This window comes from Lethenteron reissneri, unplaced genomic scaffold (assembly GCF_015708825.2).
Source record: "Lethenteron reissneri isolate LAM-NWPU_2019-01 unplaced genomic scaffold, ASM1570882v1 scaffold_1924, whole genome shotgun sequence".
NCBI classification, from domain to species: Eukaryota; Metazoa; Chordata; class Hyperoartia; order Petromyzontiformes; family Petromyzontidae; genus Lethenteron; species Lethenteron reissneri.
This window is the reverse complement of record NW_026891690.1, coordinates 8,017-34,732: the sequence shown is the minus strand read 5'-3', so window position 1 is coordinate 34,732 and position 26,716 is coordinate 8,017. Positions and strand designations below refer to the sequence as shown.

The window sequence follows — 26,716 nt, the reverse complement described above, 5'->3', positions numbered from 1 at the left end:
TGGGTCTCTGTGAATCTCTATGGGTCTCTATGTATCTCTATGTGTCTCTATGTATCTCTATGGGACTCTGTGTATCTCTATGGGTCTCTGTGTATCTCTATGGGTCTCTGTGAATTTCTATGGGTCTCTGTGTATCTCTATGGGTCTCTATGTATCTCTATGGGTCTCTGTGTATCTCTATGGGTCTCTGTGTATCTCTACGGGTCTCTATGGGTCTCTATGGGTCTCTGTGTATCTCTATGGGTCTCTGTGTATCTCTATGGGTCTCTGTGTATCTCTACAGGTCTCTATGTATCTCTACGGGTCTCTGTGTATCTCTATGGGTCTCTGTGTATCTCTATGGGTCTCTATGTATCTCTATGGGTCTCTGTGTATCTCTACAGGTCTCTATGTATCTCTACGGGTCTCTGTGTATCTCTATGGGTCTCTGTGTATCTCTATGGGTCTCTGTGTATCTTTATGGGTCTCTGTGTATCTCTATGGGTCTCTGTGTATCTCTATGGGTCTCTGTGTATCTTTATGGGTCTCTGTGTATCTCTACAGGTCTCTATGTATCTCTACAGGTCTCTATGTATCTCTATGGGTCTCTATGTATCTCTATGGGTCTCTGTGAATCTCTATGGGTCTCTATGTATCTGTATGTATCTCTATGGGTCTCTGTGAATCTCTGTGGGTCTCTATGTATCTCTATGTGTCTCTATGTATCTCTATGGGTCTCTGTGTATCTCTATGGGTCTCTGTGTATCTCTATGGGTCTCTGTGAATCTCTATGGGTCTTTATGTATCTCTATGGGTCTCTATGTATCTCTATGGGTCTCTATGTATCTCTATGTATCTCTATGTGTCTCTATGGGTCTCTATGTATCACTATGGGTCTCTGTGAATCTCTATGGGTCTCTATGTATCTCTATGGGTCTCTGTGAATCTCTATGGGTCTCTATGTATCTCTATGTGTCTCTATGTATCTCTATGGGACTCTGTGTATCTCTATGGGTCTCTGTGTATCTCTATGGGTCTCTGTGAATTTCTATGGGTCTCTGTGTATCTCTATGGGTCTCTATGTATCTCTATGGGTCTCTGTGTATCTCTATGGGTCTCTGTGTATCTCTACGGGTCTCTATGGGTCTCTATGGGTCTCTGTGTATCTCTATGGGTCTCTGTGTATCTCTATGGGTCTCTGTGTATCTCTACAGGTCTCTATGTATCTCTACGGGTCTCTGTGTATCTCTATGGGTCTCTGTGTATCTCTATGGGTCTCTATGTATCTCTATGGGTCTCTGTGTATCTCTACAGGTCTCTATGTATCTCTACGGGTCTCTGTGTATCTCTATGGGTCTCTGTGTATCTCTATGGGTCTCTATGTATCTCTATGGGTCTCTGTGTGTCTCTATGGGTCTCTATGTATCTCTACGGGTCTCTGTGTATCTCTATGGGTTTCTGTGTATCTCTATGGGTCGCTGTGTATCTCTACAGGTCTCTATGTATCTCTATGGGTCTCTGTGTATCTCTATGTATCTCTATGGGTCTCTGTGTATCTCTATGGGTCTCTGTGTATCTCTATGTATCTCTATGGGTCTCTGTGTATCTCTATGGGTCTCTGTGTATCTCTATGGGTCTCTGTGTATCTCTATGGGTCTCTGTGTATCTCTATGGGTCTCTGTGTATCTCTATGTATCTCTATGGGTCTCTATGTATCTCGATGGGTCTCTATGTATCTCTATGGGTCTCTGTGTATCTCTATGGGTCTCTGTGTATCTCTATGGGTATCTGTGTATCTTTATGGGTATCTGTGTATCTCTACAGGTCTCTATGTATCTCTACAGGTCTCTATGTATCTCTATGGGTCTCTATGTATCTCTATGGGTCTCTGTGAATCTCTATGGGTCTCTATGTATCTGTATGTATCTCTATGGGTCTCTGTGAATCTCTGTGGGTCTCTATGTATCTCTATGTGTTTCTATGTATCTCTATGGGTCTCTGTGTATCTCTATGGGTCTCTGTGTATCTCTATGGGTCTCTGTGAATCTCTATGGGTCTTTATGTATCTCTATGGGTCTCTATGTATCTCTATGGGTCTCTATGTATCTCTATGTATCTCTATGCGTCTCTATGGGTCTCTATGTATCTCTATGGGTCTCTGTGAATCTCTATGGGTCTCTATGTATCTCTATGGGTCTCTGTGAATCTCTATGGGTCTCTATGTATCTCTATGTGTCTCTATGTATCTCTATGGGTCTCTGTGTATCTCTATGGGTCTCTGTGTATCTCTATGGGTCTCTGTGAATTTCTATGGGTCTCTGTGTATCTCTATGGGTCTCTATGTATCTCTATGGGTCTCTATGTATCTCTACAGGTCTCTATGTATCTTTTTGGGTCTCTGTGTATCTCTATGTAAATCTATGGGTCTCTGTGAATCTCTATGGGTCTCTATGTATCTCTACAGGTCTCTATGTATCTTTATGGGTCTCTGTGTATCTCTATGTAAATCTATGGGTCTCTGTGAATCTCTATGGGTCTCTATGTATCTCTATGGGTCTCTATGTATCTTTATGGGTCTCTGTGTATCTCTATGTAAATCTATGGGTCTCTATGTATCTCTACGGGTCTCTATGTATCACTATGGGTCTCTATGTATCTTTATGGGTCTCTGTGTATCTCTATGTAAATCTATGGGTCTCTATGTATCTCTACGGGTCTCTATGTATCACTATGGGTCTCTATGTATCTCTAGAACCAGTGGCATCTACAGAACGTGAAGAACCAGTGGCATCTACAGTACATGAAGAACCAGTGGCATCTACAGTACATGAAGAACCAGTGGCATCTACAGAACGTGAAGAACCAGTGGCATCTACATCTGTAGAACGTGAAGAACCAGTGACATCTACAGTACATGAAGAACCAGTGGCATCTACAGAACGTGAAGAACCAGTGGCATCTACTGACAGAGGTGGGACAAAGTCATTGTTATGCAAGTCCAAGTCGAGTCTCAAGTCATTAAATTCATGACTCGAGTCTGACTCGAGTCCAAGTCACATGACTCGAGTCCACACCTCAGAGGTGGGACAAAGTCATTGTTATGCAAGTCCAAGTCGAGTCTCAAGTCATCAAATTCATGACTCGAGTCTGACTCGAGTCCAAGTCACATGACTCGAGTCCACACCTCAGAGGTGGGACAAAGTCATTGTTATGCAAGTCCAAGTCGAGTCTCAAGTCATCAAATTCATGACTCGAGTCTGACTCGAGTCCAAGTCACATGACTCGAGTCCACACCTCAGAGGTGGGACAAAGTCATTGTTATGCAAGTCCAAGTCGAGTCTCAAGTCATCAAATTCATGACTCGAGTCTGACTCGAGTCCAAGTCACATGACTCGAGTCCACACCTCTGCATCTACATCTGTAGAACGTGAAGAACCAGTGGCATCTACAGTACATGAAGAACCAGTGGCATCTACAGAACGTGAAGAACCAGTGGCATCTACATCTGTAGAACGTGAAGAACCAGTGACATCTACAGTACATGAAGAACCAGTGGCATCTACAGAACGTGAAGAACCAGTGGCATCTACATCTGTAGAACATTCCACATCTGTAGAACATGAATAACCAGTGGCATCTACATCTGCAGAACTTGAATAACCAGTGGCATCTACATCTACAGAACGTGAATAACCAGTGGCATCTACATCTACAGGAGGTTATACAACTTTAAAATCCATTCCTCGTGTTTTAACAACTTACGAACACCTCGACTTACGAACACAAACATCCACGTTCGTAAGTCGAGGACACAAAGACAATAAATAAATAACTGCCCCCCCCCCCCCAAGAGATTGCCCCCCCCCCCCATTCTCTATCCGCTGCGAACGTTCTGGACGGGTGACGTCATCGGCCCCTCCCCCCTCACCCGCGTGGCCCCGCCCCCTCGTCGTGACGTCACGGGGCAGGGCGTGGCGCCGACTATAAAAGGAATTTCGCCGCCGCATTGGAAGCAAATTGCGGAGTGTGTTTGTAAATTTCTCTGTCTAAGTACTCGTCCGTCTTTGTTTCTCTTTATTCTCCCGGCCGCCTTTGTCTCTCTAAAGCGATGTCGGCACAACACCAATGCCTCATGCCTTTGGAAGCGAACCCCGAGGTGAGAGAGAGCGAGAGAGAGATGAGTGTTGGTGGTGGTGAGCTTGACATTGTTGCGTGTGTGACAATGTAAATTGATTAGTCGTTTGTAATCGCATTAAAAGCTGTCGTCGGGCGAGTTAGAATAAGGTGTAAACTGCTGTAACGATGTTAATGATTTATATCGGGATAATTTGGCGCGAAAATTGCGATATTTTTACCTCAGAAAGCTTAATTGCAATGTTATAATGCATCATATTGTCATTAATTGTATTAATAATTATTTTAGCGGGGTTAAAATAAGATGTAAACTACATTAACAATGTTAATGATTTATATCGTGATAATTCGGAGCTAAAATTGCGGTATTTTTACCTCAGAAACCTTAATTGCAATGTGGCAATGCGTTCTATTGTGTTAATTACATTAAGAATTATTTTATTCGAGTTAAAATAAGGTGTAAACTACATTAACAATATTAATGATTTATATCGTGTTAATTTGGCGCTAAAATTGCGGTATTTTTACCTCAGAAACCGTAATTGCAATGTTATAACGCATCATATTGTCATTAATTGTTTTAATAATTATTTCAGCGGAGTTAAAATAATGTGTAAACTACATTAACAATGTTAATGATTTATATCGTAATAATTTGGCGCGAAAGTTGTGATTTTTTTACCTCATAAACCCTCATTGCAATGTTATGCATCATAGTGTCATTAATTTCATTAATTATTTTATTCGAGTTAAAATAAGGTGTAAACTACATTAACAATGCAAATTATCTATATCGTGATAATTTGGCGCTAAAATTGCGATTTTTTTACCTCATAAACCTTAATTGCAATGTTATAACGCATCATATTGTCATTAATCGCATTAAAACTCACTTCAGTCGAGTTAAAATAAGGTGTAAACTACTGTAACAATGTTAAATCTTTATATTACAATAATATGCCAATAAAATAGCGATATTTTTTACCTCATAAACCTAAATTGCAATGTTTTAATTCATTATAATGTCTTTAATTGCATCAAAATAATTACTAAGCCGCGTTAAAACAAGATAAACTACGATAACGATGTTAATCTTTAATACCGTGATTATGTGGCGATACAATTGCAATACTTTTTACACTTTTAATTGAAATGTTTAAATGCGTTACATTGTGTTAATTGCAATTAAAGTTAAAACTATTATAACTCTAACGCTTTAGACCCTAACAAGGCGTAATGATGACATTTATTGTGCAAATGTTAAATCTTAAGACGATACTTTACAATCTATAACTAATTATGTTAATTATGGGGGGCTAATGACAATGTTATAAGGTAATCATTACTAACATGACATTATATAAATTAGCTAATCATAATGACTAATGTTATATTCCATTTAAATAAGGTAATCATTATAATTACTGTTATATTACATTTAAATAAGCTAATCGTCATAATTACTAATGTTATATTCCATTTAAATAAGCTAATCATTCTAATTGCTAATGTTATATGCCGTTAATATTAATAAGATATTTATTACGGCTAATGTTGCATGCCATTAATAGAAATAAACTTATTCTTGGTTCTTTCGGTCACGTAGAAGGGAAATAATAAAATAATAAATAAATATGAATCTCTGCAGTCACGAAAGATTTAAATAAAAAATAAGCTTAATTATTAAAATTAGTAATGCTACATGCCATTATATAAATAAGCTAATCATTATATTGACTAATGTTATAACCCATTAATGTGAATAAGCTAATTATTATAATTAAAAGTACGGGGGTGGGGTGAAAATACCACAACTTTTAAATGTTAACATTTTATTTTGACTTCATCATCATCGTTTATAAAAGGAGATTTTAAAAGTTGTAATACATTTTGTAAAAAAAAAAAATTGGAATGGAGGGGAGAGAATTGGTAGCTCGGATAGGCGAGCAATGCCCCGGTCAGAGTGGAATTGGTAGAGCGGATAAGGGCCGCAGTTTGATTTGCGCCGCTTAACTAATTGTGTTGTGTGTGTGTGTGTACACGTGTGTGTGTGTGCGTACACGTGTGTGTGTGTGTGTACACGTGTGTGTGTGTGTACACGTGTGTGTGTGTACGTGTGTGTGTGTACACGTGTGTGTGTACACGTGTGTACGTGTGTGTGTGTACACGTGTGTGTGTGCGCGTGTGTGTGTGTACACGTGTGTGTGTGTGTACACGTGTGTGTGTGTGTGTACGTGTGTGTGTGTGTACACGTGTGTGTGTGTGTACACGTGTGTGTGTGTGTGTGTACAGGTGGTGAATCAGGTGAGTGGTCATTGCGGGTAACCTGGTGGGTGTGATCACTGCGGGTAACCTGGTGGGTGTGCTCAGTGCGGGTAACCTGGTGGGTGTGCTCAGTGCGGGTAACCTGGTGGGTGTGTTCAGTGCGGGTAACCTGGTGGGTGTGCTCAGTGCGGGTAACCTGGTGGGTGTGGTCATTGCGGGTAACCTGGTGGGTGTGGTCACTGCGGGTAACCTGGTGGGTGTGCTCAGTGCGGGTAACCTGGTGGGTGTGTTCATTGCGGGTAACCTGGTGGGTGTGTTCAGTGCGGGTAACCTGGTGGGTGTGCTCAGTGCGGGTAACCTGGTGGGTGTGTTCAGTGCGGGTAACCTGGTGGGTGTGCTCAGTGCGGGTAACCTGGTGGGTGTGGTCATTGCGGGTAACCTGGTGGGTGTGGTCACTGCGGGTAACCTGGTGGGTGTGCTCAGTGCGGGTAACCTGGTGGGTGTGGTCATTGCGGGTAACCTGGTGGGTGTGGTCACTGCGGGTAACCTGGTGGGTGTGGTCGGTGCGGGTAACCTGGTGGGTGTGGTAACTGCGGGTAACCTGGTGGGTGTGTTCAGTGCGGGTAACCTGGTGGGTGTGCTCAGTGCGGGTAACCTGGTGGGTGTGCTCAGTGCGGGTAACCTGGTGGGTGTGTTCAGTGCGGGTAACCTGGTGGGTGTGCTCAGTGCGGGTAACCTGGTGGGTGTGGTCATTGCGGGTAACCTGGTGGGTGTGGTCACTGCGGGTAACCTGGTGGGTGTGCTCAGTGCGGGTAACCTGGTGGGTGTGGTCATTGCGGGTAACCTGGTGGGTGTGGTCACTGCGGGTAACCTGGTGGGTGTGGTCGGTGCGGGTAACCTGGTGGGTGTGGTAACTGCGGGTAACCTGGTGGGTGTGGTCATTGCGGGTAACCTGGTGGGTGTGGTAACTGCGGGTAACCTGGTGAGTGTGGTCACTGCGGGTAACCTGGTGGGTGTGGTCATTGCGGGTAACCTGGTGGGTGTGGTAACTGCGGGTAACCTGGTGGGTGTGCTCAGTGCGGGTAACCTGGTGGGTGTGGTCATTGGGGTAACCTGCTGGGTGTGGTCACTGCGGGTAACCTGGTGGGTGTGTTCAGTGCGGGTAACCTGGTGGGTGTGGTCACTGCGGGTAACCTGGTGGGTGTGGTAACTGCGGGTAACCTGCTGGGTGTGGTCACTGCGGGTAACCTGGTGGGTGTGTTCAGTGCGGGTAACCTGGTGGGTGTGGTCACTGCGGGTAACCTGGTGGGTGTGGTCGGTGCGGGTAACCTGGTGGGTGTGGTAACTGCGGGTAACCTGGTGGGTGTGGTCATTGCGGGTAACCTGGTGGGTGTGGTAACTGCGGGTAACCTGGTGGGTGTGGTCACTGCGGGTAACCTGGTGGGTGTGGTCATTGCGGGTAACCTGGTGGGTGTGGTAACTGCGGGTAACCTGGTGGGTGTGCTCAGTGCGGGTAACCTGGTGGGTGTGGTCATTGCGGGTAACCTGGTGGGTGTGGTCACTGCGGGTAACCGGGTGGGTGTGGTCATTGCGGGTAACCTGGTGGGTGTGGTCATTGCGGTTACCCTGGTGGGTGTGGTCATTGCGGTTACCCTGGTGGGTGCGGTAATTGCGGTTACCCTGGTGGGTGTAGTTATCATTGCATAGGAAGGGTGGTTATCGCCGAATCGTGGATGTTGATGTTACCAACGAGAGAGAGTGTCTAATGACGGGCCGGGTGTCCGCGCCTGTACCCCAGGGGTAACCTGGTGGGTGCGGTCATTGCGGTTACCCTGGTGGGAGTAGTTATCACTGCATAGGAAGGGTGGTTATTGCCGAATCGTGGATGTTGATGTTACCAACGAGAGAGAGAGTGTCTAATGACGGGCCGGGTGTCCGCGCCTGTACCCCAGGGGTAACCTGGTGGGTGCGGTCATTGCGGTTACCCTGGTGGGAGTAGTTATCACTGCATAGGAAGGGTGGTTATCGCCGAATCGTGGATGTTGATGTTACCAACGAGAGAGAGAGTGTCTAATGACGGGCCGGGTGTCCGCGCCTGTACCCCAGGGGTAACCTGGTGGGTGCGGTCATTGCGGTTACCCTGGTGGGAGTAGTTATCACTGCATAGGAAGGGTGGTTATTGCAGAATCGTGGATGTTGATGTTACCAACGAGAGAGAGAGTGTGTCTAACGACGGGCCGGGTGTCCGCGCCTGTACCCCAGGGGTAACCTGGTGGGTGTGGTCAGTGCGGGTAACCTGGGTGGGTGCGGTTATCACTGCTAAGGAAGGGTGGTTATCGCCGAATCGTGGATGTTGATGTTACCAACGAGAGAGAGAGTGTCTAATGACGGGCCGGGTGTCCGCGCCTGTACCCCAGGGGTAACCTGGTGGGTGTGGTCAGTGCGGGTAACCTGGGTGGGTGCGGTTATCACTGCTAAGGAAGGGTGGTTATTGCCGAATCGTGGATGTTGATGTTACCAACGAGAGAGAGAGTGTCTAATGACGGACCGGGTGTCCGCGCCTGTACCCCAGGGGTAACCTGGTGGGTGCGGTCATTGCGGTTACCCTGGTGGGAGTAGTTATCACTGCATAGGAAGGGTGGTTATCGCCGAATCGTGGATGTTGATGTTACCAACGAGAGAGAGAGTGTCTAATGACGGGCCGGGTGTCCGCGCCTGTACCCCAGGGGTAACCTGGTGGGTGCGGTCATTGCGGTTACCCTGGTGGGAGTAGTTATCACTGCATAGGAAGGGTGGTTATTGCCGAATCGTGGATGTTGATGTTACCAACGAGAGAGAGAGTGTCTAACGACGGACCGGGTGTCCGCGCCTGTACCCCAGGGGTAACCTGGTGGGTGCGGTCATTGCGGTTACCCTGGTGGGAGTAGTTATCACTGCATAGGAAGGGTGGTTATTGCAGAATCGTGGATGTTGATGTTACCAACGAGAGAGAGAGTGTGTCTAACGACGGGCCGGGTGTCCGCGCCTGTACCCCAGGGGTAACCTGGTGGGTGTGGTCAGTGCGGGTAACCTGGGTGGGTGCGGTTATCACTGCTAAGGAAGGGTGGTTATTGCCGAATCGTGGATGTTGATGTTACCAACGAGAGAGAGAGTGTCTAACGACGGACCGGGTGTCCGCGCCTGTACCACCACCACCACCACCACCACCCAACCCGGACCCTGTCAGCTGCTGGCGCTGCTGGGGGTACGGGGTTTGCTGGCCAGGGACTTGCTGGGCTTGGAGGGCACTGACCTGGCGGGGATCCCTCGCCCAGCGCACGCCATCATCTTGCTGCTGCCCCGTGCAGCCCACGTGAGTGACCTCTCCTCCTCCCCCCCCCCGCCGGCAGTCTATGTAGACCGTGCGTCTTCTTGGTTCTTTCGGTAAAGTCATCACGTAGAAGGGAAGAAATAAATGAATAAAAATCAAACATGATAAAATGCAATTCTCACGACGTTTCAGCCACAACGCAAGCAGCCGTCCTCAGGTGAAGAACAGGTCTGTCGGAAAGACAGCGTCATTCACATCATTAACATCATCTACATCATCATCTACATCATCATCAACATCATCATCTTCTTTTTTTTCGGATTTACAGCTTTCGTGACTGCAGGGATTCATCTTCTTGGTTCTTTCGGTAAAGTCACCACGTAGAAGGGAAGTAATGTGTTTTATTTTTAAATCCTTTATATTAAGTTTGCTTGCTTGCACGCTTACGACCGTGCAAATCTTTCGGTCGTTTTTTAACCCACTTCCCGTGATCCAATCGAGCTGACATTTTGCACACAGACTCGTTGTGCGTGACAATTGATTTTCGTGAAAATTTTTTTTCCAAAATTTTACACTGTTTAGGGAAAACAAATTAAATATTTAATTACCAATTCTTTAATACTGCAGACAATCATCTGACCCATAGGTGGCAGCCATCTCAAGCCAGAGGACGAGAGGACTCTAGCCGCCACGCATATAAAGGATTTATAGTGAAAAACGTTGTTTTTACGGGTTAATTTTTTATTATTTTATTACTTCCCTTCTACGTGACTTTACCGAAAGAACCAAGAAGATGAATCCCTGCAGTCACGAAAGCTTTAAATCGAAAAATAGACTGTGCGCGTGTTTGTGTACAGCTGGGGGGAGCGGTAGTGTAGCGGTTACACTATGAGACCTCCTTTACCAGTGGCAAAATATAGTAGCAATAGGTTTTTACCGTATTCTTAGGTTTTTTCGGTAAAGTCACGTAGGTAAAAAATTCAAATTAATAAAAGTAAAAAAATGAAATAAAAAAATCACGACGTTTCGGAGGCAGCACAGGCTTCCGTCTTTTTTAAAAATAATTTTTATTTTCTACCTACGTGACTTTACCGAAAAAACCTAAGAATATGAATCCTTGCAGTCACGAAAGCTTCAAATCTCGAATTAGGTTTTTACCCTTTAAACTGGTACAAAACTGACACCTTTATACAAGGCGTCATGTTTGCAATAACCACAACACAAGCAGTCAAAATGCTAAAAAACCTCTGATAATGGTAATGATATGGACCGATCAACTTCAAGGACAGTGCATATCATTATCAGAATTTTTTTTTGCATTTAGACTGCTTGTGTTGTGGTTATTGCAAACATGATGCCTTGTATAAAGGTGTCAGTTTTGTACCAGTTTAAAGGGTAAAAACCTACTACTATAGTGTAGTGGTTAGCGCTACGAACCCGGCGACACGAGTTCGATTCCCGCTCACGGCCAACACCAGTGACGATTATCTGAACCGGTCCCGGGCCTCCCCTGGGTCGACTCAGCCTCAAATGAGTACCTGGTGAGGTTGTGTAAACATCGCCACTGGGGAGACAAAGGCGGTCGGGCGTGGTGCTGGCCACCCACCGCCTCGTGTGCCGTTCCGGCCTTCATAGGTGCTACTCGCTAACAGCACTTGCCCCTACAGTCTGTTACAGGCGGTACGGGGTGGTCTTTGTTTTGGCGGTCTATATAGACTGTACGTTTGTGAGTGTACTGGCAGTCTATATAGACTGTACGCGTGTGAGTGTACTGGCGGTCTATATAGACTACGCGTGTGAGTGTACTGGCAGTCTATATAGACTGTACGTGTGTGTGTGTGTGTACTGGCAGTCTATATAGACTGTACGTGTGTGTGTGTACTGGGGTGGCTAAAGCACAGCAAGTTGGCACAGTAGGGGGCACAGTGGTGCATCAGCCAGTCATCTCGGTCAGTCGACCCGTGGCACCTGCTGGGTCTGCCCCGTGACCTCCTGCCAGCGGGCGTTCGACACTTCACGTGGCCTCAAGGTGCACATGGCCTGGCACAAGCGTCGTGGTGACGTCACCGCCACTTAGTGGCGAATGGCGGTTGTTGTTATTGTACTGGGGCGCGGTAGTGTAGTGGTTCGTGCACTGCACCCCGAAACCCGGCGACCCGAGTTGGCCTCCTCCCCTAGGTCGGCTCAGCCTCAAACGCGTAGCTGGTGCGGCGTGTGGTAACACCGCCACTGGGGAGAGACAAAGGCGGCCGTGCGGGCCTGGTGCCGCTGTGGCTCTCATTACATCACTTGCACCCGCCCCCCCCCCCCCCCTGTGTGGGCTACACGGGGGACATTTGTCTTTGTGCAGGACTCTGGAGAGGGGCAGAAGGGGGCGGCCGCCCCCGGTGACGTGTACCATGTGACCCAGCCGGCCCAGACGCTGTGCGGCATTCTGGGTATCGTGCACGCCCTGGCCAACATCCCCCGCGCTGCACTGCGATTGGGTAATGCCGCGTCACGTGACCTGGGTTGTTGATGATGGTCGTGGTGTTGATGCTCTTAGTTCTTTCGGTAAAGTCACGTGGGTAAAAAAATAAATAAAAATCAATAACAGTTTCACCTGAAGACGGAAGCTTGTTGCCTCCGAAACGTCGTGATTTTGTAGTTTTTATTTTTTATTAATTTCATTTTTTACCTACGTGACTTTACCGAAAGAACTAAGCGTATGAATCCTTGCAGTCACGAAAGCTTCAAATCGTGGTGTTGATGTTGATGATGTTGTTGATGGTGGTGGTGGTGATGTGGGTGATGGTGGGTGATGGTGGGTGATGGTGGGTGATGGTGGTTGATGTGGGTGGTGGTGATGGTGGTTGATGTTGGTGGTGGTGATGGTGGTTGATGTGGTGGTGGTGGTGATGGTGGTTGATGTGATGGTGGTGATGATGGTTGATGATGGTGGTGATGGTGGTTGATGATGGTAGCAAACCGTGATATTAAAATAAAATACTTTATCACTCTGCTATTATAGAAGCGACCTGCCCATCGCAAATGATCGCTCATCGTCATCGTCTTGTGCAGATTTATAGCGGGATACAAATACTCTGAACGCTGGACGTTGATTCTAAATGTGGAGGGGAAAAGCCGGAGGACCCCGAGGAAAATCGACGCGACTACAGGGAGACAGAGAGACTCAGACTCCAAATGTACAGCAAGCATCAGGGTCGGGATCGAACCCACGACCTCCTGTGTACCAGACGAGGTAGTTAAAATCTCCTAGCCACCGTGATGATGATGAGAGAGAGACTCAGACTCCAAATGTACAGCAGCAAACATTGTCAGGGTCGGGATCGAACTCACGACCTCCTGTATGTATACCAGTCGAGGTAGTCAACATCTCCTCGCCACCGCGATGATGATGAGAGAGAGACTCAAGACTCCAAATGTACAGCAGCAGGCATCGTCAGGGTAGGGATCGAACTCACGACCTCCTGTATACCAGGCGAGGTAGTCAACATCTCTCAGTGTCTGGGATTGAACCCACGACTTCCTGTGTACCAGGCGAGGTAGTCAACATCTCTCAGGGTCTGGGATCGAACCCACAACCTCCTGTGTACCAGACAAGGTAGTCAACATCTCTCAGGGTCTGGGATCGAACCCACGACCCCTCATGTGTACCAGGCGAGGTAGTCAACATCTCTCAGGGTCTAGGATTGAACCCATGACCTCCTGTATACCAGGCGAGGTAGTCAACATTTCTCAGGGTCTGGGATCGAACCCACGACCTCCTGTATACTAGGCGAGGTAGTCAACATTTCTCAGGGTCTGGGATCAAACCCACGACCTCCTGTATACTAGGCGAGGTAGTCAACATCTCTCAGGGTCTGGGATCGAACCCACGACCTCCTGTGCACCAGGCGAGGTAGTCAACATCTCTCAGGGTCTGGGATCGAACCCACGACCTCCTGTATACCAGGCGAGGTAGTTAACATCTAGCCACCGTGATGATGATGATGATGAGAGAGAGATGCAGACTCCAAATATACAGCAAATGTCGTCAGGGTAGGGATCGAACCCACGACCTCCTGTATACCAGGCGAGGTAGTCACCGATGACTGGTACCAGCGGTGTCAAGATCGTCCTCTGTGGAGGAGGCTCGTGAAGGACGCTCCTGGGCAGTTGGAGGCAGTCGCCCTCCAACAACAACGGAGGGCGGAGGAGCGATGCTCACAACAATGAGTGGAGCGCCGGGTGGCTAAAGCACAGCAAGTTGGTACGGTAGGGGGCACAGGTGGTGCATCAGCCAGTCATCTCGGTCATCTCAGTCAGTCGACCCGTGGCACCTGCTGGGTCTGCCCCGTGACCTCCTGCCAGCGGCGAGCCTTCGACACTTCACGTGGCCTTAAAGTGCACCTAGCTTGGCACAAGTACCCTGATGACATGATTGGTGGTGATGTTGTTGGTGGTGGTGGTGATGGTGGTGGTGGTGATGGTGGTGGCGGTGATGGTGGTGATGGTGGTGGTGGTGGTGGTGGTGATGATGGTGGTGGTGATGTTGGTGGTGGTGGTGATGGTGGTGGCGGTGATGGTGGTGATGGTGGTGGTGGTGGTGATGTTGGTGGTCGTGGTGGTGATGTTGGTGGTGATGATGTTGGTGATGATATTGGTGGTGATGTTGGTGATGATGGTGGTGATGGTGGTGGTGGTGATGTTGTTGGTGATGGTGGTGATGTTGGTGATGATGTTGGTGATGGTGGTGATGTTGGTGATGTTGATGGTGATGGTGATGATGTTGGTGATGTTGGTTGTGATGGTGGTGATGGTGGTGATGTTGTTGTTGGTGGTGGTGATGTTGGTGATGTTGGTGATGATGGTGGTGATGATGGTGGTGGTGATGTTGGTGGTGGTGGTGATGTTGGTGGTGGTGGTGATGTTGGTGGTGGTGATGTTGGTGGTGTTGGTGATGATGGTGGTGATGATGTTGGTGATGTTGGTGATGTTGGTTGTGATGGTGGTGGTGGTGGTGATGGTGGTGATGGTGGTGATGGTGGTGATGGTGGTGATGGTGGTGATGGTGGTGATGTTGGTGGTGGTGATGATGGTGGTGATGATGATGTTGATGGTGATGGTGGTGATGATGTTGGTGGTGGTGATGTTGGTGATGTTGGTGATGGTGGTGGTGGTGATGATGGTGGTGGTGGTGGTGATGTTGGTGGTGGTGATGATGGTGGTGGTGTTGGTGATGTTGGTGATGGTGGTGGTGATGGTGGTGGTGATGATGGTGGTGATGTTGTTGTTGGTGGTGGTGATGTTGGTGGTGATGTTGGTGGTGATGTTGGTGATGATGGTGATGGTGGTGGTGATGTTGGTGGTGGTGATGATGGTGATGTTGGTGATGTTGGTGATGGTGATGGTGGTGGTGATGTTGGTGATGGTGGTGATGTTGGTGGTGGTGATGATGGTGGTGGTGATGATGATGGTGATAATGATGTTGATGGTGATGGTGATGTTGATGATGTTGGTGATGTTGGTGGTGGTGATGATGGTGATGTTGGTGATGTTGGTGATGGTGATGTTGATGGTGGTGGTGATGTTGATGGTGGTGGTGATGATGGTGGTGGTGATGATGGTGATGATGTTGATGATGATGGTGGTGATGTTGGTGATGATGGTGATGGTGGTGATGTTGATGATGTTGTTGGTGGTGGTGATGTTGATGATGTTGATGGTGATGATGGTGATGATGATGTTGGTGATGTTGATGGTGGTGGTGATGTTGGTGGTGTTGATGGTGGTGATGTTGGTGGTGGTGATGATGGTGGTGGTGATGTTGGTGGTGGTGGCTACAGACAGTGACTCCCCATTCAAGAAATTCCTGGAGGAGACGAAGTCTCTGAGCCCCGCGGAACGAGGAGAACGTCTCCATAGTGACAAGGTCACCACCACCATCACCACCACCATCATCACATCAACCACCACCATCATCACCACCATCACATCACCATCAACATCATCACATCAACCACCATCATCACCACCATCACATCAACCACCATCATCACCACCATCACATCAACCACCATCACCACCACCCACATCAACCACCATCACCCACCATCACCCACATCACCACCATCACCCACATCAACAACCACATCAACATCACCACCATCACCCACATCAACATCACCACCATCACCCACATCAACAACCACATCAACATCACCACCATCATCCACATCAACATCACCACCATCACCCACATCAACATCATCACCATCACCCACATCAACAACCACATCAACATCACCATCACCCACATCAACATCACCACCATCACCCACATCAACAACCACATCAACATCACCACCATCACCCACATGAACAACCACATCAACATCACCACCATCACCCACATCAACATCACCACCATCACCCACATGAACATCACCACCATCACCCACATCAACATCACCACCATCACCCACATCAACATCACCACCATCACCCACATGAACAACCACATCAACATCACCACCATCACCCACATGAACAACCACATCAACATCACCACCATCACCCACATGAACAACCACATCAACATCACCACCATCACCCACATCAACATCACCACCATCACCCACATGAACAACCACATCAACATCACCACCATCACCCACGTCAACATCACCACCATCACCCACGTCAACATCACCACCATCACCCACATCAACAACCACATCAACATCACCACCATCACCCACATCAACATCACCACCATCACCCACATGAACAACCACATCAACATCACCACCATCACCCACATCAACATCACCACCATCACCCACATGAACATCACCACCATCACCCGCATCAACAACCACATCAACATCACCACCATCACCCACATCAACATCACCACCATCACCCACATGAACAACCACATCAACATCATCACCATCACCCACATGAACAACCACATCAACATCACCACCATCACCCACATCAACAACCACATCAACATCACCACCATCACCCACATCAACATCACCACCATCACCCACATCAACAACCACGTCAACATCACCACCATCACCCACATCAACATCACCATCACCCACATCAACAACCACGTCAACATCACCACCATCACCCACATCAACATCACCATCATCACCCACATCAACATCACCATCATCACCCACATCAACATCACCACCATCATTCACATCAACATCACCACCATCACCCACATCAACAACCACGTCAACATCACCACCATCACCCACATCAACATCACCACCATCACCCACATCAACCACATCAACATCACCACCATCACCCACATCAACATCCACATCAACATCACCACCATCACCCACATCAACATCACCATCACCCACATCAATCATCACATCAACATCACCACCATCACCCACATCAATCATCACATCAACATCACCACCATCACCCACATCAACAACCACATCAACATCACCACCATCACCCACATCAACAACCACATCAACATCACCACCATCACCCACATCAACAACCACATCAACATCACCACCATCACCCACATCAACGTCACCGCCAGTTATTGGCGAATGCCGGTTATTGTATATCTCTTATCTGCTCATGTGTGCATGTGTGTGTGTTTTCTGTCTGTGTGTGTGTCCTATATGTGTGTGTGTTTGCGTGTGTGTGTGTCTGTCTGTGTGTGTGTGTGTTTTCTGTCTGTCTGTTTTTTGTGTCTGTATTGTCTGTGTGTCTGTTTGTGTGTGTGTGTGTCTGTCTGTGTGCGCATGTCTGTTGCATGCTCGTGTGTGTGTATCTGTGTGTGTGTGTGCGTGTCTTGTATGTGCGTGTCTTGTGTGTCTGCGTGTGTGTGTTTTCTGTGTTTGTGTGTGTGTCTGTGTGTGCGCGTGTCTGTGTGTGTGTTTGTGTGTGTGTTTTGCGTGTGTGTGTTTTGTGTGTGTTTGTGTGTTTGTGTGTGTGTTTGTGTGTTTTGTGTGTGTGTGCGTGTGCAGGCCATTTCTAAGGCGCACTTGGCTTGCGCTAATCAAGGCCAGTCCCAGGTAGGGCTCAAACCTCCCCCCTGTGTGTCCGTCACACAAACATAACAGAGGTCCCCCGTATAGCCTCTTAGTGCTCGGGGCAAGTGCTGTTCGTGGCGAGTGGGGCGTTGTGAAGGCTACCGGCACTGCAGCGCACGAGGGGGGTGGGTGGCCAGCACCACGCCCGGCCGCCTTTGTCTCCCCAGTGGCGATGTTTACACACCGCTACACCAGGTACTCATTTAAGGCTGAGTGGACCTAGGGGCAAGCCATGGAAGCAGTTCAAATGATCGTCGCTGGTGTTGGTGGTGAGCGTGAGCAGGAATCGGGTCGCCGGGTTCGTAGCGCAGCGTAGCCCTCGCGGCTACACTGCCACTACGCTGACACACACGCTGACACGCGCGCTGGCACGCACGCTGACACACGCGCTGGCACGCATGTACGCTGTCACGCACGCTGACACATACGCTGACACACGCTGACACGCATGTACGCTGACACGCACGCTGACACACGCTGGCACGCACATACGCTGACACGCTGACACACGCACACACGCACGCTGACACGCACGCTGACGCTGACGCACGCTGACACACGCACGCTGACACACGCACGCTGACACGCACACACGCACGCTGACACACGCACGCTGACGCACGCTGACACACGCACGCTGACACTTGCACGCTGACACACACGCACGCTGACACGCACACACGCACGCTGACACACGCACGCTGACACACGCACGCTGACACACACTGACACACACGCACGCTGACGCACGCTGACACACGCACACACGCACGCTGACACGCACGCTGACACACTGACACGCACACTGACACGCATGCTGACACGTGTGACACGCTGACACACGCACGCTGACACACGCACGCTGACACGCACGCTGACACACGCTGACACGCACGCTGACAGGCACGCTGACAGGCATGCTGACACGCACGCTGACACACGTGTGACACGCTGACACACGCACGCTGACACACATGCTGACACACACACACGCTGACACACGCTGACAGGCACACTGACACACGCTGACAGGCACGCTGACACTGACACACGCTGACACACGCTGACACGCTGACAGGCACGCTGACACACACTGACACACGCTGACACACGCTGACAGGCACGCTGACACACACTGACACACGCTGACACACGCTGACACACGCACGCTGACACACGTACGCTGACAGGCACGCTGACACTGACACACGCTGACACACGCTGACACACGCTGACACACGCACGCTGACAGGCACGCTGACACTGACACACGCTGACACGCTGACAGGCACGCTGACAGGCACGCTGACACACGCTGAGACACACGCACGGTGACACACATGCTGTTGAGAACCACGATAGAGACGCAATATCGAGGCGAGGATGTATAGAAACGAGGATATTTATATTTGGATTTAAAGCTTCTTTCGTTACTGCAGGGATTCATATTCTTGGTTCTTTCGGTAAAGTCATCACGTAGAAGGGAAATAAAAAAATAATAAAAATACAAAATAAAATTATCTCGACATTTCGACTGCAACACAAGCAATCATCATCAGGTGTGAAAACCACAGCAAGGAAATTTGAAAAAAATTTACCCGTAAAAATCAAGTTTTTCATTATAAATCCTTTATATGCGTGGCGGCTAGAGTCCTCTCGTCCTCTGGCTTGAGATGGCTGCCACCTATGGGTCAGATGATTGCCTGCCACCATTAAGCAATTGGTAATTAAATATTTAATTTGTTTTTTCCTAAAATGTTGAAATTTTTGAAAAATGATTTCACGAAAATTAATTGTCTCGCACAACGAGTCTGTGTGCAAAATGTCAGCTCGATTGGATCACGGGAAGTGGGTTAAAAAACGACCGAAAGATTTGCACGGTCCTAAGCAAGCACGCGAACTTAATATAAAGGATTTAAAAATGGCGTTTTGTGTTTTGACGTCAGCACCACGGACAAAGACTTGGCAGTCAACTCTAGATTTGAAGCTTTCGTGACTGCAAGGATTCATATTCTTTGTCGGTTTTTTTCGGTAAAGTCACCACGGAGGTAAAAAAAATCAAATAAATGAAAACAACTTCTTGGTTCTTTCGGTAAAGTCACCACGTAGAAGGGAAGTAATAAAATAATAAAAATAAAAGATAATAAAATACAATTCTCACGACGTTTCGGCCACAACGCAAGCAGCCGTCTTCAGGTGAAGAACAGGTCTGTCGGAAAGACAACGTCTGACACATCATCAACATCATCAACATCATCAACATCATCATCTTTTTTTTTTTAGGATTTAAAGCTTCTTTAGTGACTGCAGGGATTCATCTTCTTGGTTCTTTCGGTAAAGTCACATAGAAGGGAAATAATATTATTAAAGTCACGTAGAAGGGAAATAATATTATTAATATTATTTCCCTTCTACGTGACTTTACCGAAAGAACCAAGAAGAACTGCCATGTCGCTGTCCCGTGATGTTAACGTTAAAAAAAAGCCACTTTTTAAAAATGTTCTTGCTGTGGGTTTCACGCCCGATGTCGATTGCTGCTTGCGCTGCAGTCGAAACGTGGTGAGCATTTTATTGTTTTGTGTTTTTATTATTTTATTGTTTCCCTTCTACGTGGTGACTTTACCGAAAGAACCAAGAATATGATTTATATAGAGACGAGGTCTCCTGTGACGTGGCCGACCCCGTGACCCTGGCCGACCCCGTGACCCTGGCCGACCCCGTGACCCTGGCTGACCCCGTGACCCTGGCTGACACCGTGACCCTGGCCGACCCTGGCTGATCCCGTGACCCTGGCCAACCCTGTGACCCTGGCTGACACGGTGACCCTGGCTGACCCTGTGACCCCAGGTGCCAGGCGAGCCGTCGAGCGTCGATCTGCATTACGTGGCGCTGGTGTGCGTGGGAGGCGGCCTGTACGAACTCGGTGAGGGAGAGGGGGTGACCTGCATCGTCGCTGAAACATCGTCACCACCATCACCACCATCACCACCATCGTCCCCACCGCCATCGTCACTAGCCGCCATCATCGCCGCAACATCGTCACCGCCATCACCACCATCGTCCCCACCATCGTCCCCACCATCATCACCGCCATCGTCGCCGCTGCCATAGTCACCACCATTGTCGCTACAACATCGTCGCCACCATCGCTACAACATCGTCACCACCAACGTCGCTACAAAATAATCACCACCATCGATCGTCACTACAACATCACCACCACCATCGTCACCACCATCATCGCTACAACATCATCACCACCATCGTCACTAGCATTGTTGCTACAACATCGTCACCACCATCATCATCACCACCATCGTCACCACCATCATCGCTACAACATCGTCACCACCATCATCGCTACAACATCACCACCACCACCATCGTCACTAGCATTGTTGCTACAACATCGTCACCACCACCATCGTCACCACCATCATCGCTACAACATCGTCACCACCATCATCGCTACAACATCGTCACCACCATCATCGCTACAACATCGTCACCACCACCATCATCACTAGCATTGTTGCTACAACATCGTCACCACCATCGCTACAACATCGTCACCACCATCGCTACAACATCACAACCACCATCGCTACAACATCACAACCACCATCGCTACAACATCGTCACCACCATCGTCACTAGTATTGTTGCTACAACATCGTCACCACCATCGTCACCACCATCGTCACTAGTATTGTTGCTACAACATCACCACCATCGCTACAACATCGTCACCACCATCGTCACTAGCATTGTTGCTACAACATCGTCACCACCATCGCTACAACATCACAACCACCATCGCTACAACATCGTCACCACCATCGCTACAACATTGTTACCATCATCGTCACTAGCATTGTTGCTACCACATCATCACCATCGTCACCACCATTGTTGCTACAACATCGTCACCAGCATCGTGTGTAGCATACAGTGTAGTGTGTATCGCATCTGAAAGTGCACGATGCGTCGACCGTCTTTGTTCGATGGCTAGAATGCCAATACTATGTAGTTTATACTTTATATAAACTACATAGTAGAAAGCTTTAAATCGAAAACTATGTAGTTTATACTTTTGTTTACGTGGTGGCTTAGTTACTGCAGCTACATACTATTAACATTCCTTTCCTTTATTGATGCTACCCCTCTCCCCTCCCTTTGATGCTGCTAATCCTGCATAATGCACGGGCATAATGACTTTAAACCCCCCACCAAACCTACGCATTTCACAAGTAGTACTAATCGCATATCTGCATTTGCCATAAATATGCTAAATTCCTCTTGATATGCAAATTATATTGTCAAGGCGCCCTTCTCCCCTCCAACCCAGCAGCTTAAATAGTCGCTCCAAGCCTGGTGGTGTTTCATTCAGACTCTGTCTACTCGACAGACCTGCTCTCCACCTGAGGATGGCTGCTTGCGTTGTGGCCGAAACGTCGTGAGAATTGTATTTTACTGGTAGAAACGAAGTGAACCAGCCTACAATAGATGATATCGTCAGTCCGATGTCCGATTAGGTGTAGCAACATCGCCCCCTACTGCAAACACTTGGCAGGACTCTACAAAAACCTTTAGACTCAGTGAGGCTTTCCTGGCTAAACAAGTGTAACATTCCCTTATAATTCCCCGAGATAGCTTTTAATTAAAACATTTAAATTAAAAATTAACTGACAGCGGCCTAAAGCCTACAGCTAGGCCTAAAGCCTAGAACTAGGCCTCAAACTCTCCCTTCGTATCGTACCCCCGCCATTTCATTTTATTATAGCCATTCATTTGTTCGTTCATACCAGCCCACCCCGCAGGGACCTGTTATTGTTTTATTTCTATTATTTTATTATTTCCCTTCTACGTGGTGATTTTACCGAAAGAACCAAGAAGATAGAATGCCAATGTTGTTGATGTTGTTGATGTTGTTGACGTTGTTGACGTTGTTGACGTTGTTGACGTTGTTGACGTTGTTGTTGACGTTTGTAGATGGATGGAAGTCTGCCCCAGTGCACCATGGGCCTTCCAGCGCGGACTCCATTCTAGAGGTGAGGTGGAGATGCGGGGAGATCCTCTTCCCTCCCCTCGTGTCTCACGAGATGTTGACTACCTCGCCTGGTACGCAGGAGGTCGTGGGTTCAATCCCAGACCCTGAGAGATGTTGACTACCTCGCCTGGTCTACAGGAGGTCGTGGGTTCAATCCCAGACCCTGAGAGATGTTGACTACCTCGTCTGGTACACAGGAGGTCGTGGGTTCAATCCCAGACCCTGAGAGATGTTGACTACCTCGCCTGGTCTACAGGAGGTCGTGGGTTCAATCCCAGACCCTGAGAGATGTTGACTACCTCGCCTGGTGTGCAGGAGGTCGTGGGTTCAATCCCGACCTTGACGACGCTGCTGCTGTATATTTGGAGTCTGCGTCTTTCTCATCATTATCATGGTGGCTAGGAGATGTTAACTACCTCGCCTGGTACACAGGAGGTTGTGGGTTCAATCCCGTGTCTCCGCCCGTGTCTCACCGTCCCCGTGTCTCACTGTCCCCGTGTCTCACCGTCCCGTGTCTCACCGTCCCCGTGTCTCACCGTCCCCGTGTCTCACCGTCCCCGTGTCTCACCGTCCCCGTGTCTCACCGTCCCCGTGTCTCACCGTCCCCGTGTCTCACCGTCCCCGTGTCTCACCGTCCCCGTGTCTCACCGTCCCCGTGTCTCACCGTCCCCGTGTCTCACCGTCCCCGTGTCTCACCGTCCCCGTGTCTCACCGTCCCCGTGTCTCACCGTCCCGTGTCTCACCGTCCCGTGTCTCACCGTCCCGTGTCTCACCGTCCCGTGTCTCACCGTCCCGTGTCTCACCGTCCCCGTGTCTCACCGTCCCCGTGTCTCACCGTCCCCGTGTCTCACCGTCCCCGTGTCTCACCGTCCCCGTGTCTCACCGTCCCCGTGTCTCACCGTCCCCGTGTCTCACCGTCCCGTGTCTCACCGTCCCGTGTCTCACCGTCCCGTGTCTCACCGTCCCGTGTCTCACCGTCCCCGTGTCTTCACCGTCCCCGTGTCTCACCGTCCCCGTGTCTCACCGTCGCCGTGTCTCACCGTCCCCGTGTCTCACCGTCCCCGTGTCTCACCGTCCCCGTGTCTCACCGTCCCCGTGTCTCACCGTCCCGTGTCTCACCGTCGCCGTGTCTCACCGTCCCCGTGTCTCACCGTCCCCGTGTCTCACCGTCCCCGTGTCTCACCGTCCCCGTGTCTCACCGTCCCGTGTCTCACCGTCCCGTGTCTCACCGTCCCGTGTCTCACCGTCCCGTGTCTCACCGTCCCCGTGTCTCACCGTCCCCGTGTCTCACCGTCCCCGTGTCTCACCGTCCCCGTGTCTCACCGTCGCCGTGTCTCACCGTCCCCGTGTCTCACCGTCCCCGTGTCTCACCGTCCCCGTGTCTCACCGTCCCCGTGTCTCACCGTCCCCGTGTCTCACCGTCCCCGTGTCTCACCGTCCCCGTGTCTCACCGTCCCCGTGTCTCACCGTCCCGTGTCTCACCGTCCCCGTGTCTCACCGTCCCCGTGTCTCACCGTCCCCGTGTCTCACCGTCCCCGTGTCTCACCGTCCCCGTGTCTCACCGTCCCCGTGTCTCACCGTCCCCGTGTCTCACCGTCCCCGTGTCTCACCGTCCCCGTGTCTCACCGTCCCCGTGTCTCACCGTCCCCGTGTCTCACCGTCCCCGTGTCTCACCGTCCCCGTGTCTCACCGTCCCCGTGTCTCACTGTCCCCGTGTCTCACTGTCCCCGTGTCTCACTGTCCCCCGTGTCTCACTGTCCCCGTGTCTCACTGTCCCCGTGTCTCACTCTCCCCGTGTCTCACCCTCCCCGTGTCTCACTCTCCCCGTGTCCTCACTGTCCCCGTGTCTCACTGTCCCCGTGTCTCACCGTCCCCGTGTCTCACTCTCCCCGTGTCTCACTGTCCCCGTGTCCTCACTGTCCCCGTGTCTCACCGTCCCCGTGTCCCCGTGTGTCCCGTATCTCACTGTCCCCGTGTCTCACTGTCCCCGTGTCTCAGTGTGTCCCGTATCTCACTGTCCCCGTGTCTCACTGTCCCCGTGTCTCACTGTCCCGTGTCTCACTGTCCCGTGTCTCACTCTCCCGTGTCTCACTCTCCCCGTGTCTCACTCTCCCCGTGTCTCACTGTCCCCGTGTCTCACTGTCTCGTGTCTCACTCTCCCCGTGTCTCACTGTCCCGTGTCTCACTGTCCCGTGTCTCACCGTCCCCGTGTCTCACCCTCCCCGTATTTCACCCGTCCCGTGTCTCACTGTCCCGTGTCTCACTGTCCCGTGTCTCACTGTCCCGTGTCTCACTGTCCCGTGTCTCACTGTCCCGTGTCTCACTGTCCCGTGTCTCACTGTCCCGTGTCTCACCGTCCCCGTGTCTCACCGTCCCGTGTCTCACTCTCCCCGTGTCTCACTGTCCCCGTGTCTCACCGTCCCCGTGTCTCACCGTCCCCGTGTCTCACCGTCCCCGTGTCTCACCGTCCCCGTGTCTCACCGTCCCCTGTCTCACCGTCCCCGTGTCTCACCGTCCCCGTGTCTCACCGTCCCCGTGTCTCACCGTCCCGTGTCTCACCGTCCCCGTGTCTCACCGTCCCCGTGTCTCACCGTCCCCGTGTCTCACCGTCCCCGTGTCTCACTGTCCCCGTGTCTGACTGTCCCCGTGTCTCACTGTCCCGTGTCTCACTGTCCCGTGTCTCACCGTCCCCGTGTCTCACTGTCCCCGTGTCTGACTGTCCCCGTGTCTCACCGTCCCCGTGTCTCACCGTCCCCGTGTCTCACCGTCCCGTGTCTCACTCTCCCCGTGTCTCACCGTCCCCGTGTCTCACCGTCCCCGTGTCTCACCGTCCCCGTGTCTCACCGTCCCCGTGTCTCACTCTCCCCGTGTCTCACCGTCCCGTGTCTCACCGTCCCGTGTCTCACCGTCCCGTGTCTCACCGTCCCGTGTCTCACCGTCCCGTGTCTCACCGTCCCGTGTCTCACCGTCCCCGTGTCTCACTCGTCCCGTGTCTCACCGTCCCCGTGTCTCACCGTCCCCGTGTCTCACTGTCCCCGTGTCTCACTGTCCCCGTGTCTCACTGTCCCCGTGTCTCACTGTCCCCGTGTCTCACTGTCCCCGTGTCTCACTCTCCCCGTGTCTCACCGTCCCCGTGTCTCACTCTCCCCGTGTCTCACTCTCCCCGTGTCTCACTGTCCCCGTGTCTCACCGTCCCCGTGTCTCACTCTCCCCGTGTCTCACTGTCCCCGTGTCTCACTGTCCCCGTGTCTCACCGTCCCCGTGTCCCCGTGTGTCCCGTATCTCACTGTCCCCGTGTCTCACTGTCCCCGTGTCTCAGTGTGTCCCGTATCTCACTGTCCCCGTGTCTCACTGTCCCCGTGTCTCACTGTCCCGTGTCTCACTGTCCCGTGTCTCACTCTCCCCGTGTCTCACTCTCCCCGTGTCTCACTGTCCCCGTGTCTCACTGTCTCGTGTCTCACTCTCCCCGTGTCTCACTGTCCCGTGTCTCACTGTCCCGTGTCTCACCGTCCCCGTGTCTCACCCTCCCCGTATTTCACCCGTCCCGTGTCTCACTGTCCCGTGTCTCACTGTCCCGTGTCTCACTGTCCCGTGTCTCACTGTCCCGTGTCTCACTGTCCCGTGTCTCACTGTCCCGTGTCTCACTGTCCCGTGTCTCACTGTCCCGTGTCTCACCGTCCCCGTGTCTCACCGTCCCGTGTCTCACTCTCCCCGTGTCTCACTGTCCCCGTGTCCTCATCACCGTCCCCGTGTCTCACCGTCCCCGTGTCTCACCGTCCCCGTGTCTCACCGTCCCGTGTCTCACCGTCCCCGTGTCTCAACCGTCCCCGTGTCTCAACCGTCCCCGGGTCTCACCGTCCCGTGTCTCACCGTCCCCGTGTCTCACCGTCCCCGTGTCTC

General features: G+C 50.4%; 1 protein-coding gene across 1 annotated transcript; it reads left to right on the top strand.

Annotated features, from left to right (window-relative positions):
- Positions 1 to 3,982: 3,982 nt before the first annotated feature.
- LOC133339579 (ubiquitin carboxyl-terminal hydrolase-like) lies at positions 3,983 to 22,822 on the top strand (the record flags this gene model as incomplete). Its single annotated transcript, XM_061547691.1, has 8 exons — positions 3,983 to 4,135; positions 6,406 to 6,417; positions 9,605 to 9,730; positions 12,039 to 12,174; positions 15,517 to 15,602; positions 17,701 to 17,748; positions 20,614 to 20,689; positions 22,759 to 22,822. Coding segments are annotated over exons 1-8 (596 nt in total), but the record flags the coding sequence as incomplete, so codon positions are not given.
- Between the last annotated feature and the right edge of the window lie 3,894 nt (positions 22,823 to 26,716).